The sequence below is a fragment of the Poecilia reticulata genome, linkage group LG1 (genome assembly GCF_000633615.1).
Source record: "Poecilia reticulata strain Guanapo linkage group LG1, Guppy_female_1.0+MT, whole genome shotgun sequence".
NCBI classification, from domain to species: Eukaryota; Metazoa; Chordata; class Actinopteri; order Cyprinodontiformes; family Poeciliidae; genus Poecilia; species Poecilia reticulata.
In genome coordinates this window covers 4310472-4326487 of record NC_024331.1, presented here as the reverse complement: position 1 = coordinate 4326487, position 16016 = coordinate 4310472, and the positions used below count along the sequence as shown (strand labels likewise).

At 38.6% G+C, this 16016-nt stretch overlaps 1 protein-coding gene across 2 annotated transcripts; it reads right to left on the bottom strand.

The window, feature by feature from the left end:
- Positions 1-675: 675 nt before the first annotated feature.
- Positions 676-8144, bottom strand: ubn1 (ubinuclein 1). 2 transcript variants are annotated; one of them, XM_008436230.2, is made up of 13 exons: positions 7805-8144; positions 6316-6405; positions 6147-6242; positions 5779-5910; positions 4801-4880; positions 4126-4726; positions 3578-3648; positions 2990-3119; positions 2783-2907; positions 1660-1743; positions 1447-1590; positions 1330-1380; positions 676-1243 (listed from the first exon to the last, which is right to left on the bottom strand). In XM_008436230.2, the coding sequence occupies exons 1-13, from the start codon at positions 8051-8053 to the stop codon at positions 844-846; spliced, it is 2253 nt and encodes a 750-aa protein (XP_008434452.1). In that variant the 5' UTR covers positions 8054-8144; the 3' UTR covers positions 676-843. The 2 variants fall into 2 exon arrangements, with proteins under 2 accessions (XP_008434452.1, XP_008434525.1); XM_008436303.2 differs by having other exon boundaries at positions 4801-4856; positions 7805-8143.
- Positions 8145-16016: the final 7872 nt, after the last annotated feature.

Below are 16016 nucleotides of genomic sequence, written 5' to 3'. Positions count from 1 at the left end.
GGAGGTGGTTTCCGTATTGAAATTGGTTTATTTTGTAAAACTACATGATTTACATCAGGGGTGCCCACAGTCGGTCCTCTAGGGCCGGCGTCCTGCATGTATTAGTTTTCTCCCTAGTGGTAGCAACAACCTCCTCAGCAAGTCAATGTTCTCCTTAGGCCTCTAATGAGCCATCATTTGATGCAGGCGTGCTAAACCAGGGAGAGAACTAGAACATGCAGGATGCCGGCCCTACAGGACAGACTTTGGACACCCCTGATTTACATGAACAACCTGATATTGCTGCTGGAGCAAACTACAAAAACAGCAGTTTGAGGATGATGGCAGAGCATGTTTAATGACTTTTCACAAGTACAAACTTATTCCTGTCTGATTTTAATTGTCTTTTTCAATTGAAAAAAAAATTGTAAAAAATTCCAATTGCGAAAGTGTTTGACATGACTAGAATAAAGTTTTGGGCACACGTGTAATGAAAATGCAGCTAACGGAAGCCAGAAAAGTCATGAGTAAAACCCTTCACCGATTCAAGTTTGTTCATCTCTTTTCCAAAGTTAACCCAAGGTTGATCCTGTTGCCATTTCCATGACATCATGAGTACATCAAGATGTGAAGGAACACTGCGTACACAAAACATCATTCAATATTCTGATGTTGCTCAGCAACAAGTTTGAGTCCTTCAAATGTCTCATTTGCAGCTTTATTTAGTTTTAATAAGGTGAATTACAATCAGACAGCACTGACAAGTCATGTTTCTCACAATGTCCAATTCAGAACTGTCCAGAAATGTAACAGTAATCTTTCAATATTAAGAGGTTCAGGCAATACCTTGCATAAAGGTTAAATTTACTGTCCGTTTCTAAGTTGAGAGACTCCAAAAGATTTGATATCTCCAACCTGCAACAGCTTTGGCAAAACAACCTGACTCTCAGGGAAATTGATTGGGCTTGAGTGAGGTGGTGGAGGAGGAAGAGGAGGACTTCTGTCGTCCGTCCCCACACTCCAGGGCTTGAAGACCGCCGCTGCCAAGTAGTCCCTGGAAAGAGCAAGGGGCTGCTCACAAGCCAGTGCCTGGTCGGCGAGGATATCCAGGAGGGAACATCCGGGAGTCTCTGGAGGTCCGTCTGCCTTTGGAGGAGAGAAGGAGACAGAGACGCCCGACTCCACCTTCAGTGCTTCAGTCCCCTGAGTGCTTCTGCACCTGTCTGGACGCTTCTCAGTTTGACAGCTCTTGGCCTTGTTTACTCTGAACATATGAGAATATGCACATCATTCAAAAACCATCTAAAACGATTTCAAACACAATCCAAAGAGTTTGCTGGACTTTCTTACAGGAGCAAAGCAAAGAGGCCCGACAGCTTCCTGCTCTCCCTCATCAGCACCCTGAAATAACAATGAGGTAAAAATCTCTCTTTTATTAATGTGGCAGGTTTTGAAATGGCAACAGACCTGGACTGCATCCATCCTTTAGGCCAAAGAGGTTTCACTTCATTGTCAAGCACAATCTTCATGTACTCTTCAAGCTCTTGCCCTTCTTTCCCCTCCTTTTGACATGTCGCCATTTTCTCTTTCAACAAGAGACCCAAGCAATCTCTACATGTTATGAAAACAAGTGTTACAAGAATTGTCCACATTTCTCCTCAGATCTGTGTAGCAGTCCACCTGATCTCCTGATTCCATTTGAATAACTTCTTTGGAACAGCTTTTCTGGCACTTTTCTCCACCACCCTGTCCTCCTCCGTTTCCCTGAGACAGATTTGGAAAGATGGATATGCTCAGCCTCCAGTTATATACATACATAACACAGTGTATATAGTCTGTCAAAGTATGGACAGTTTATTTAAAATCAGTCTTCTGATTACTCTTACATTCTGTGTGCAGCATTAGTTTGACGCTATGAAAGGCCAATGGGATTTTGAGTCGGCTACCAAAATGTCAACATTTGTCAAGCAGTAGAAACTGAAATCAGCTTAAATAATGCATTTTGGTGAAAACTTGATTTAGACAGTTTTACTTGCACGACTCAAAAAGTTAATATTTGGCTTTTGGGTAAAATTTATGGAAAGTGTACTTTTCCCCATGGCAGTCTGATGGACTCAAATCTAATCTTTTCACCACTCAAGGGGGGGTGTATTTGTACCACACCTATATGTGGTACTGAATCTGGGACACATCCGATAATTTTCAAAGCCTCTGCAGTCTGAAGAGTCATGTTGCATTTTATCCAACTATTACATCATTGAAGCGAGACATAGTTCTGCAGCAGAAAAGATTTGGTAAACCTGGATGTAAACGATGGCTGAAAGTCATCTTTCTGAAAGCTCTGAAGTTCTGAAAGTGTCAGTGATGTGCATCATACCACTACCCCACCACTCTTGGCTCTGACTACACATTCAGACTTCTCCATAGAATTTGCCATCAATGTGCAGCAAATTCAATTGTTGGCTCCCACATATAGAAATGGGAGGCAGGTAGGAACAGCATGTCTGCTTGGTGGACACATTTTAATGCGAATGATAGACATTGCATATGCAAACTTCACAATTCAAGGAAGCAAAGAAAGGTTGCATTCAATATGACAAACTATAATAAATAATGTGATTAAAATAATAAAAAGGGACATGGAGGGTGTATTTTAGACTTTGTATCTGATCAGGACATCTCTAGTGATACCAGATTTCAGTTTATTATGAAATGTCCTCCAAAAGATTAACATTCCCAACTTTATATGAGTAGTGTACTTCAACAGTGCTGGCAACTCATAAAAATAAACTTAAGAACTTACTTTGAAGTCTTTGCTTGCTCATAGGCTTGGCAACTTTCCTGGAAACAAGCCACCTGCTCTGGCATTGACCTGTCGATGGCCTCCTTAAGTTGCTGCAGTTGATCTTCTGCACCAGGAGTTTCCTCCTTAAAAGTTAGATGGGGTTAAAAACAGACGTCCTACACCACTTATAAAGAAATATCATTTCAGTTCCTAAAACACACTCACTTCATGTGTGAGCAGCAGTTTCTTGACTCGTTTCATCAGAGTATCTTTACTGCAGGGCATGAAGGAGGACAGGTGCTTGTAGACCTTGGAGCGAAGCTGGCTGCTCTGCTCCTGACACTGCAACTCAATACTGGAGCAAGAAACAGGAGCAGAACGCCACACTCAATACAAACTAATACAGACATACCAAATGTTAAACATTCAAGGTTGAGATATGCACTTAAATCTGCCGAGCTTGATGTTTGACAGTGTATTAGCAGCTTAATTTAAGTGTGCTGCATTTAGTAAATGTCTTATTTAGCTTTTAAGAATGAAACCAGGATCAGCTGCAACAGTAAAGCTGAATAGCAATACTGGTTGTTCAGCTTTACAGCTTCTATATATTAGGATACTTTGGCTTGTGAAATTTCCCTAGTTTACCTTGCTTATGTTATTTCACCGGAAAAAAAAGAAAAAGAAAAGGTATCAAGTAAAACCACAACAGTACTGATGTAATGATTCCTTGGTGTTTTGTAGTTTCAAGTATATATTTAAAAAAAATGCTAGTACAAGACAATTTGAAATTACGCATGTTAGGGATTAATTTACTTGAGCAGAATTGAGTTGATATCAGGACTGAAGAACTTGAGTTTTGACTCCCCCTCCGATGTCTTGGCAGCCTAAAAAAATAAAACATAGGTCTAACATCTTTTCATTCAAAAAGGTTCCAGTGATACACACACAAAAAGACAACAACTGTGACACAGGCAAAAAGAAGCTAAACTGATCAGCACAATATCGCACACACACACACACAAAAAAAGCTATGCTTTTAAAAATATATATATACATATAACCAAGTATTTTTGGTCTAATTTCTAGAGTTAACCTCTTGGTACACTTGAGATAAACTAACTTATAAGTAACTTTTCAGCAAGAAAGGGCTTTTTTAAATTCAGTTCTTTAATATTTTTGAAAAAGAGATTTCACTTGTTACATGGGAAAATGTCTCGTTATAAGTGGAATAATCTGCCAGCGGAACTAGTAATTTTGCAACAAAATTCACTTCAAAACAAGCCAATACATCTTGCTTAAAAGTTAGTTCTGAATTGGTTCCCCCTAAAAAAAAAAAAAAAAAAAAAATTCACACATCTTACCGTCACCAGGCTTCTAATGCTGTCCTCCAGTTCTGGGGGAAGTCCCTCAGGCAGTGGGGCACTCTGAGTCAGAACCACAGGACCGGGGTCAGCCTGGAGCTGAAGTTGCTCTGAGTGAGGCGTCAGGAGCAAGCTGGTCTTTGTGGTTAAAAGTTGGGATTCACCTTCAGACTGAGCGTTCTGCTGGATCTGATCATCTGATCTGATGTTAAGTTGTGATTCAGCAGCTGTTTGCAGAAGAGATTTTGGCGACAGAGACTCTTCGCTAGCCTCCAACAAAGAGTCCAAATCTATGTCAAAATCCACCGTGCTGGCCGCTTGGATCAGAGCATGATCATTGGTGGAGCCGATCAAACTGAGGAGAGGGTCCGTTAGAGTGGAGTTGCCTCCCCCAGCTGCATCTGCTGGGAACGTGGAGGCCGGGGTCGCCGACTCTGTTACAGCAGCCGTTGTCGTCGTCGTCTGGCGTGCCTTCCCTCGTTTTTTCCGCTCCCTTTCCTTCTCTCGCTGAAACTTCTTCAGCATGCTGGTGACGCTCAACGTCTTGGCCTTTTTCTTCTTTTTGAGTTTTCCTTCATCCACCCCCAGTTTGGACTTAGTGCTACAAAGTCATGATTAAAAGGTCAAAAGCTTTCAAATTTCAGATGGGAGTTTATCGACTCTGGTCAAGCGTACCTTAAATTTGTGTTGGTCTTCATCGCACCAAGTGCCTTACCCCGTTTCTTTGGATTCTGCTCAATGTCAAGTTTACGTTTCTGATGATGTACAGCATTAATATATACACACACACACACCAGTGCTCAAATTGCAAGATGGTGAAGACAGTTTGGATATCAAATCTCAATTTCCTATTTTCCCCCCAGAATTCAAGATTAGATTAGAAGTGATGGTTGAATTTTCAGGCCAACTGTCCCCAGTGGCCAGATGATTCAAAACTCAACAAAAATCTAACACCATACCTAAAGGCTACTAGTTCACACCAACACCTCTCCTCTTAATGCATGATCAAAGTTGGTACTTTTAGTATAACTGAAATGCATAAAAATAAAGTCAGCGCAGTGACACAAAAGAGATAAGACCTTTTGGATGAGACAATTGGCACAAAAAAAAGACTGAAAAAAAAAAGTGTCAGACTTCCAGCTGACAACAGGAAGCCTCAGCAAATCATAAAAGTTGCCGTATTTAAAAGGATCAGTACTGCATAAAAATAACTGAGCTTTACATCATGTTATAAAGTTATCACCCTCATCAAAAACCATTCCTGGAGTGTTGCCTGGAATATGCACAACACTGAACCTATAACAGAACTGAACACACTTTTTCTAAACTGAAGTTGAAAATCTTGTTGTGAAGTTAAGCAGCAACATTATTTCAGGAAGAAGCTCCAAGATAGTTAAATTTAGATAATGGTAGTCATGAGAAGTGCTATACAAGATGGGGAAAAAAAATAAAAATAAAAAATCAGCTTAAAATCTGGTAATTTTATAGTCATTTTGTCTTCAAATTAAAGTTACCACATCTGCACCTTAATGCAAGTCCTCAGTTAAAGAAAAATCTCAACTAGAATCTCCATCAAAACTTTATAGAAACTGGAGCTTGGAAAACCGCAATGAAAAAAAAAACAAAAAAAACATTAAAGCTAACAGCACTTACTTTAGTTGGTTGAAATATTCCCTCATCTGTTGAGTCGTCTGTGTCAGTGGCCTGACGAAAGTGCAGCATGCCCGAATTCACATAGAATCCACCAAATTTAGTGGCAAGGGTGGACGGCACAAACTCGTCGTACTGGGCAGGAATCAAAAAGGAAGTGTATATAAAAACACATGCCATTGTGTTTTTACGTGCACAATGAGGAAAATTAATTAGGTGAAGAACTGAAATGAATGTCTAAAGTCTATTAAATAGCCTCAACTTAAATGTACAAGACTTCCCACAAATTGTGCTATCCTGGACTCAGGATGAGAGAAATGCAAAAAAACAAAAACAAAAAAAAAACAAAGCTATAGTGAAAACAGACTCACTGCCTCAGAGTTGTCAATGAAAGAATCCTCATCATCATATCCATATCCAATGTCAAGCAGATCCTCAATGCGATCTTTCTTCTTATGTTTGCCTCCCTGAAACACCCAAGTCATAAGCAGGTCAGTTTTAAAATAATAATAATAAAAAACGTCAGTCATCGATACCCACATATTTTTCTTCTGACTTTCTTGCGACAGCAGCAGCTTCTTCGTGTTCTTGCCGTTCTTCCAGTCTGCTCAGTGGGACGTCGTCCGTTTGCTGCAACATTAATTATAACGTCAAAACAAAGAGGAAAAACAGTCTACCTTCAGCTACACCGAGCTAAATTTGCAGCTTTTCAACATTAGACAGTGATAGACATCAATTTCATAAAATAGGCAAGGTTATCTGGAGCCCTATGTCTTTGTTCTAATAAATTGTAAAGGTCAACCGACTGTTGAGAAAAATCTTGCAGAACAAAAACTCATTAAATGTTACAGAGAGGCTTTTGAATATTTACTAAAACTTAAGGTTCTTAAGTTTTAGTAAGTTAAATACTTTGCTTCACTTGGCAAATAATGAAATTGTAATCAGATAATTCAAATTCAGATACATGTGGTTGTAATAGGCCATGTTGAAATAGGCTATATTTGACTTTACCAGTTCATAAATTACAGACCATTTATTCTTAAACACGGGGAACCAATTTAATACTTTTTCTTCTTTTTATTTTTTCCTTTGGTTTGTTTTGATTGCATTTCCCTCCAGTTCATGTAAAGCACATTGAATTGTCTTGTTGCTGAAAACATGCTATATAAATTACCTTACCTTTCATAGAATAGTTGTACAATAGTGCAGTGTTTGTGGGATTTTGCCTGTATGCAGTGATGCACATTGCCAAAAAGACTCAAAAATACTACTTCACGTATTATAGCAATATATATAGGATTTTAATAAATTATCTTTATGGAAAAAATTTTTTGACTACATTGTTGGTAAATTTGAATAATGTGGAGTTCGCAATGGCCACTTAAAAAGTTCCTTGAATCCCATTTAAAAAAAACAAAAAAAAATTTTTTTTGCCATAATTTATCAGACTCTTAAAACAAAATGTTTATATTTTTGTGGCTGGGCATGGTTTGCCCTCCATACAGGCAACAAGCCATATAATCCCTTTCTTTTCATAATTTACAACGACTGCACTTGCTCCGTTTAATAATACATTTTTTCTTAAAAATCTAAGTTTAAAAACATATTTTAAATATTTAGGTTATAAATACCTTACAATATCACACTTATACAATATACACAATTAAAAAATATTAATTTTATAATGCTTATTTAATATTTAACGCTTTGGAGTAGCTTGTCAATAAATAACCAATTTCCCCTCGGGAATCAAAAAAATATATTCTATCCAATTCTCCCACACCAGCCTGTTATCAATTTTCCCCGGGTCACGCGCAGGCTGACGTTAAGAAATGGACTCACGGATGCTAAAACTAAGTATTTAGTATTGGTTACTATGGTGAATTTGCACAAGAACGTGCGAGCTGAATGCGGCCTTATTCCTTCAAAAAGTCAGTAACACGGTCCAATTCAGTACAACAAAGATTAATTTAGAAACATCCAGTTAATTAAGAACACATCTCGTTGTTAAAACAGGATGTGAGCCCACCTCGTTCTCAACCAGCTCACAGTAGTTAAACTCTGGAAAGATCCTCTTGTCGGGCTCAAACAACGTGAGAACCAGCCGAACAGTTTCGGTGACAGATGGCGGGGCTGAGCCGGAGCCGGAGCCGGAGCCGGTTCCGGTGTCCTGCGGAACAACAGGGGAACCCTGCAGGATGGAACCCCGTGCTTCAGAACCAAATGAACCGACGCCACAGCTCAGAGTGGTGAGCGGGACTCTCCGAGACTCGGCCATTATCTGAGACGCACCGACGGCAGAGTGTGTTTTAATTTGAACGGTCTTCCTCCTGGAAGGGTCCAATTAACACCAAGCGGAAGCAGGTGTGTGCGTCTGCTTCTGGGCACGCGCTCAGCCTCACTTCGAGCCAATGCTGTAGCTGCGATATGCCGTTGTATGAATTTGTTTTTCTGTGTCTTTACTTTACTACTGTGGACTGATTTGTTTATATTCGTTTCCTTATTATGCAGGAAGGAATTTACTTAAGATTTATAATTCTATCTGTTCTCAATATATGTTTTGCTTTAATTTGTTTTTTAAGTTATTTTTGTAAAGCACGTCAGCTGTCTGGTTGGCTGTTTTTTAAAGGTGATTTAACTCAATAAATTATTTATTTATTTATTTATTTATTTATTATTATACCAATACATTTTCAAGAAATAGGGTCAGAATTAAAAGGTTATGTTTATATTGATGATTATGCCTTACAGCTCTGCGATGGACTGGCGACCCGCCTCTTGCCCGAAATGTCTCCCTGGAGATAGGCACCAGGCCCCTCCAGACAACACTAGGACAAGGGTGTAAGAAAATGGATGGATGGATGCCTTACAAGTAATTAATGAATTCTTTCAGAAAATTATCATGTTACACAAGATTATTAAACGTATTTTAGAAGCGGTACAAGACACAGTCTATTGACAAATGCCAGTGTAATGAAGAGAAAATGCATGTTAAATTATTTATTTTTTACATTAATTTGAAAAGTCAAGATGTGCTTAGCACAGTTTTTTTAAGCTGGAATAAACACTTTAAATCATTATATGGAATCAAAGCAAAATAGAATTTTTTTTCATCTAAGTTACAAAGAAAATATTTTTTATAGTAGTCGATTTTATCAGATGTATCTGACACTCGAAGAAAAGAATATCTTCTTCTGTTTCACAGTTGAAATTTTGACGACTGAGGGCAATACACATTAATAACCACAAGAGGGTGCTACAGATCCATCCATCCATTTTCTTACACCCTTGTCCCTCAGTGGGGTCGGGAGGGTTGCTGGTGCCCATCTCCAGCTAACGTTTCGGGCGAGAGGCGGGGTCACCCTGGACAGGTCGCCAGTCTGTTGCAGGGCAACACAGAGACACACAGGACAAACAACCATGCACACACACACACTCACACCAAGGGACAATTTGGAGAGGCCAAATAACCTGACAGTCATGTTTTTGGACTGTGGGAAGAAACCGGAGTACCCGGAGAAAAACCCACGCATGCACAGGGAGAACATGCAAACTCCATGCAGAAAGACCGGGGCCGGGAATTGAACCCAAAACCTTCGTCCATACCCCCACCCCGACATATAAAATCCTAGAGTTTCATGGAACATTAATCCAAGTATACTATTTGAGATTTTTAAAAAAAAATTTCTTAAAATTAAATTTCTTATAAATTTATAAATTTCTTAAAAATAAACTTCTATAACAACTCATCAAATGTATTTAAAAACTTCTATCCTCTTCTTCTTTCCTTTGTTTTACAAAGCTGATATGAGAACGTGCTGACTTTCTCTTAATTGACGTTTGCAATTAAGATTTTGTTTTAGATCCATTATTGTTTCATGCAAGTGTTCTGCATCAAAGACGACTTCTGCTCACAAACTAAAAGTCCAGCAGCGGCCTTCATTTCAGTCAACACCAAGACGTAAGGCAAACATCCGATCACTCAGCAGACAGACAAAATTTGATTCCAACAGCATTGAGTAATGTGAATTGGTGAATCGCATAGCTATTTAGGACTTATTTATATTGCTAAAGGTAAAAATGCAAGGAATATTCAGGTTTTACAAGCCAGATGTAAAAACTGAAACAAGAATATACAGACAGTCATTGTCACCATTAACTTTTGCTTCAGAATTAGTAGTTTTGAGTCGTAAAGGTTAACCTCAGGATCAAACATATTGCTGAACGTTTTACAACTCAATTTCAACTTGAAAGTTCATGTACGGTGATAGTTTGGGGCCATAAAGTTTGTTCAAAAGAAAAAGAAATAACTTTTTTTTTAAAAACTGAAATTTTTTTTTTAACTATTTTTCAGTTTCAAGTTTTGTTTTCAGCTCCATTTTTTCCTGTTTGAAATCCTTTTTTTTTTCAGTTTCAATTTCTTTTTCTTTTGAACAAACTTTATGGCCCTTATTTAGCTCCATATTCTGTTGACCTCAACATTGATGTGGCAGAATTTACAGTTTTTTTTCTTCATTTTAGAGTTTAAACATGATGATCTGTGTTTTCATTGTGTAAATGTTTATATAAAGTCATACTCAATAAATTCAACTACGCACGAGTCTACGTTTCGGATTAAAATAACCTTTAAGCAGGTATTAAACATATTTTCATTAAGCTGTCATTTCCTTTGTTTTTTTTTGTTTTATTTTTATTAGTCTGATGTAAAATTCTGATCTTAAATGTTGTGTTTTCATTAGCTGTTAGCAGAAAGTCATCACAATTAAGATAAATAATGGTGATAAAGCATCTAAGTAGGTGATGAACTTAGTGAAACAAATGAAATATTCAATAATATCCTATTTTATTGAATGGGTCTGAACACATGGCCCACTTCTAGGTGGCATCTTTATTTTATTGATTACTGTTACAGTTCTGGCAGGTTTGGTGAATGCAAGGTAAAAAAAAAAAAAAAAAGAATAAACTTGTCACATAACTTGATCTGTGTTTTTTATGTTTGCAAACAAACTTCATTATTTATTTATTTTCAAATAAATATCAAAACAGCAACTTTCTGACTTTTCCAGCCTGCAGTGAATTGATTTTGACAGTAACAATGACGGGATAATTGCAATCTGTCACCATACATTCGGTGTTAGGGTATCACAAAATAACCAGTCCAAACCTAATTCCCTCCACACACACACACACCCACACACGCACACACACACACGTGTCTCTGTTTTGCATAACACACACCCTTCTCCACTTTGTAATTATAAATGAATTTCACGGTGTGAAGCTTTTAATGCAAATAATATGGATCTCTTTTTTCTTTTTTTTTTTCCAGCCGCTCACCAACAGGACTGAGTGTGTTGATCCGAGTTTGTGTGTGTGTGCGTGTGCGTGGGTGTGTGCGCGTGTGTGTGTGTGTGTGTGTGTGTGTGCGTGGGTGTGTGCGCGCGTGTGTGTGTGTGTGTGTGTGTGTGCGTGGGTGTGTGTGTGTGCGTGCGTGTGTGTGGGTCAGATTGTTTGACTGGCCTTCCCTCTCAAACGAGTTAATGGGATGGAAGCTATTTGCCTCCCTAAGCTTGAAGATGCGAGGCTGAGCAGAAGTGTTGAATTAAAAACGAAGGAGAAGGCGTCAATAAATTTGCACGGCACAATGAACTAAACACACCAGGGCAGGACAAAGGCAGACAGATGGAGACGGCAGGGGTATCATGGGTCCGTGTGTGTGTGTGTGTGTGTATGGTGGTCTGGTTGGTGACAGGGACCCCATCAGCGCAGGATCAGAGCAGGAAAATTGGAGGACAATGTTGGAAGAGTGGCGTTTGCAGGGGGTTGGAGGGGTAATTTATGCCGATCAGGGAGGCGGCGTCCCAGAGGTGCATAATTTACTCATTCATTAACTAGACCAAACTAGAGCCAATATTAATTAACTCCATCCTCAGCGCCTCTCGCCCTGCCGAGCACATGCTTTGTTGTCAAGCGGCCGCAGCGTTTGTGGAAGTGAGGGCTTTAAAACGAAGGCACAGCGGGCCAGAGGGCGAACCAGGCTGGAAGGAGATGTAGAGTTCCTGAAAGTGATGCTTTTAGAGAGAGAAAATGACTAATGATCAAGGTTTAGAATGTTTTAGTTTTCAGAATTTTGCTTCTGCTTATTTTCACTCGTGCAACATATACTTTGGACTAGAATGTTTCAACTTAACTTGCTTATTTATGACTTTACATAAAATTGAGACTTTGAACCGACAAGGAATTTGTTTTAAAACTACTGCAGATGTAGGTTGTTACTTTGAGATACTACTCACGTAATCTGGTTTTTTACAGAGCTTCTCACACCCGTAAACGTTTTCACATTTTATCACCTTACAAGTTCAGACTCCAGGTTCTCTGGTCAGATAAAACAAAACATGTCATTTCTTAGCAGGGCCGGCACAATATTTTTTGGGGGCCTTGGGCAGAATATGATTTAACCCCCCTGCCCCTGCCCACCTCCTCTTACTGCATCACCATCATTGACATTGACAGCGTTTCAACACAGATTTGGAGGATAGGCGGTGGAGTCTAATGGGTCAAGCTTCAAATCAATCACTGATAATTGGTTATTTACTGAGATGTGAACAAACGGAGCTCAAACACAAAGGCAGTGTAGCCACGACAACACGACAATCAAACTATGGATTTTTTTTCTTTGCACTTTTACAAAGCAAAGTTAAATGCTAAGTAAAATTCTTTTAATTCATCCAGGCTGAAACCATTAAATAAAAATAGGTTTCTTATTTCCAAACAAAAGCTAAAATTCTAGATCCATGGTTTGGGTTAAAATTTAAGCGTTTAAGCAAACTGTTCTATTTAACTAAATTGTAGAGAAGATTTGGAAAGTGATCTTCATGGATGCCCTCCGTTCAGTCTGAATGAGTTTGAGCTGTTTTACAAAGAAATATCATCAAAAATGTCAGTTTCAAAGTTACTATTTCTGTAACAAATAATAATAATAATAATAATAATAATAATAATAATAATAATAATAATAATAATAATAATAATAATAATAATAATAATAATAATAATAATAATAATATTTCCACATCACAATTATATTGTGCATTGACTTCACATAAAAAATATTAAATTGCAAATTGCACCAAATGAAATATCAGGTTGTGTCTGAACTTTTAAATTATTTTTTTCTTACTTTAAATGGATACAGATCATTATGATCATCTCTTTAGGAGAAACACCCTCTGTTCTTCTCAAAGTTTTTTATACTGACTGCTTGGAAGCTGGAGGTTTTTTATTTATTTATTTATTTTAAATGCTGTTCTTAAAAAGGCACCTTTACTTTTCTTGGTGCTTGTAATTGTTTTTTATAAGCACTGGTGACTTTCAAATTCAATTTCCCCAGCAATAATCAACAGGTCAATCTGAAGCCTCTTCACTTTCAGAAACATTCATTCTTACACTTTCAATTTGTTAGATTTCTGCTTAGTTGAAATAAAAATGTATTATTACAGTTTACTTTTTTTTAAAAAAACGATTCTGATAATAACATTAATATTAATACACTAAGAGGGAAAGGTGACCCTGTGGTTTTTAATAAATGTGGGAAAACGCTTTCTTCCACTGTCCTCCACTTGGTGGCGCTCCTCCCCTGACACTGCCTCCCGCTGTCAGGCCCTGCTAACTTTGATTAAGGTTTAAATTGGCTGAATTTAATGAACGTTGCCTAATTAGGCAGGATAACAGCTTTAATTGATAAGTAATTATTTGCCACAAATTGTTATTAATTCTCCAGCTCTGTCATGTAGTGTTCTAACTCTAAAACCCTCCTCTATCTCCCCCCCCCTCTCTTCTATCCCTCCAGCCCCCCCAAAGCAGAGCAGCATTTTTTTTTTCTATTTATGTAAACAAGCAGGGGTAAACAATTAAACATATGCTGGGATGGGATATTCCGCAGGGCCTCATCAGGCTGCGCTCGGCAGAAAGCACAGTTTAAGGGAAATGATTTGCTCTCATTTGTAAATTTGAGCAATAATTGTCTGAACTGTTCTGACATGTTGGGTCGGCGCCACCTGCTTCAGGCTGGCACGTCTAAAGAGGCAGAAAGGCTGGAAAATAGGACGAGGGATCCGAAAACGAACCGGAGAAGAAGAGAGGCTTTGACCATCCAGAGAATATGTGAGTCAGTCGCTATTTGTTTTTATACGACATCTAATTTTTAGGATATCACGGTAATAAATTGGGACGATGAAATGCACAGGTCAACATCATTTCCTCTCTCATCTCCAAGCTCCACTCCTCGGGTCCACAAACTCTCCTTGAGTTATCAAAATAGTTTTGGCAAGATATAGAAAAAAAAAAAAAAACAACATTTTGAAGCAAAGAAGTTGAAATAAATGGTATTAATTGAGATTTGAAAATCAAAACCCTTTGTAAATCAATAATGCTTGAAGTTTTTATTCTAAGAGATGCAAGGAGTGTTGGCAAATACACTATAGAGAAACACTAATTCAGTCTCAATAATCCTCGTTCTAGTATCTTGAGGCTAAAGGCTAAATGCTAATCTGAAAAGAAAACAACACGTCAACACTAGATTTAAATACTGTGCTGAAACCAACATAGATCGTTTCAAAACTTTTCTGTCTTTTGGTGTAACATAAAGCTAACACCAGAAGTTTGCATACCCTGTAAAAGATAAATAACAGGTCAGACAGACCCTGTCAGAAACAACCAATCAGAGACAGGAGGAGGGTCTTAGCGCTGTTAATTATACGTACGTGCTGCTAAATGTGCTTATGGCATGAAAGCAGCTTACCATTACAGGAAAGCTGATGGTCTACCATCATCAGTGGCCATGGCAACTAGCCTTAAAACTCAGGACAGGCTTTGCTTTCGGGAAGAAACTGTAGAGCAGCAGAGAGTGAAGGTGGCATACTGTCATGGCACAAATATGTGAAAAAATTAATATAATATATATATGTGTGTGTGTGTGTGTGTGTGTGTGTGTGTGTGTGTGTGTGTGTGTGTGTGTGTGTGTGTGTGTGTGTGTGTAGGCCATCCAAAGTTGTTCAAAAACACAGCAATCTGGTTATAAACTTATCCATTTAAAAAAAAAAGTTATATTCTTTCTCTCGTTATTCTGACATTTAACAAAAAGAAAACAATTTAGATAATCTAAATAAAGGACCTAAAGTTGGGAAAGAGATGTTCTTTGTGATTGTTGTATTGTGATTTTGGCGATAGTATCGATACAATATTAGGGTTAGGAAAGTTAGGAAAACCTGGCGTGAAGCATCAAACGGTCTCAGTTATTTAATGTCAGAGTCCGCAAACCGATCCGACTGAGCCATTCATCAAAGTGATTTTAAATGAGATGCAAAATTTAAATGAACCGGCTTCTTAATTAAAACATCCGTCCTCGTTCACAGAGCGGCTCTAAGCTCTGAGCTCCTCGGCGGAGCTGCCGGTGTTTCCCCGATCCCCCTCCTTCCTCCGCCGTGCCTTCATTCCCAGCAGATGGTTTTGTCGGGCTCCAGTAGCCAGTGGCCAAATGGGCCGATCCATTCTTCCTCTTACATGCGCTACAAGCCCATCAGCTTCCAGCACTGTCTTTTTCTTCTTCTTCTTCTTCTTTTTCTTCTTTTCTTTATTTTTCTAAACCACCGCTTCCTCTCGGACACGCGCGCGCGCGCGCACACACTTCCGATGATCAAGATATTATAAGGTTGCTAGGTATTGATTGGGTGGCTTAATGCGCATGCAAATTCTTAGGAGCCCGTGCATGAAAAATTGGCATCCCCAGTCCTCAAATTACTATATTTTGAAAACGTTAATTTGCATAGCAGATTTCCCTGAGGGGTAGGGGGGTTAATTAGGTCTATTTCCGTGCGGCTTGTGCCAAGACAGCCAAGGAAAAAGGACGGTGGGCAGAAGAAAGAGAAAAGAGGGAAAAGGAGGAAAGAGGAGAGCGGGGGAGGGGTGAGGGGCTCACTGGGTGATAATTAAAGTGGCATTTTGGAAGCTATCAAGCATCAAATTTGGGGGCTTAAAAAGGGGAAAAAAAATTATGAGGAAGTAATGAGTCAGTTTTAATTGAAACAGAAGAGAAACTTTTGGGGTTTTTTGTTACTCTTTAACATAAATATAGCATTTTTCCTTTGTGGCTAAGGGAAACCTGACAGCTTATTTAAGAGCTGTTTTCTAAGTCTCAGAATAACGGAGACAGAAAACAGTTTGAATTCCTCTCCAATATTCTG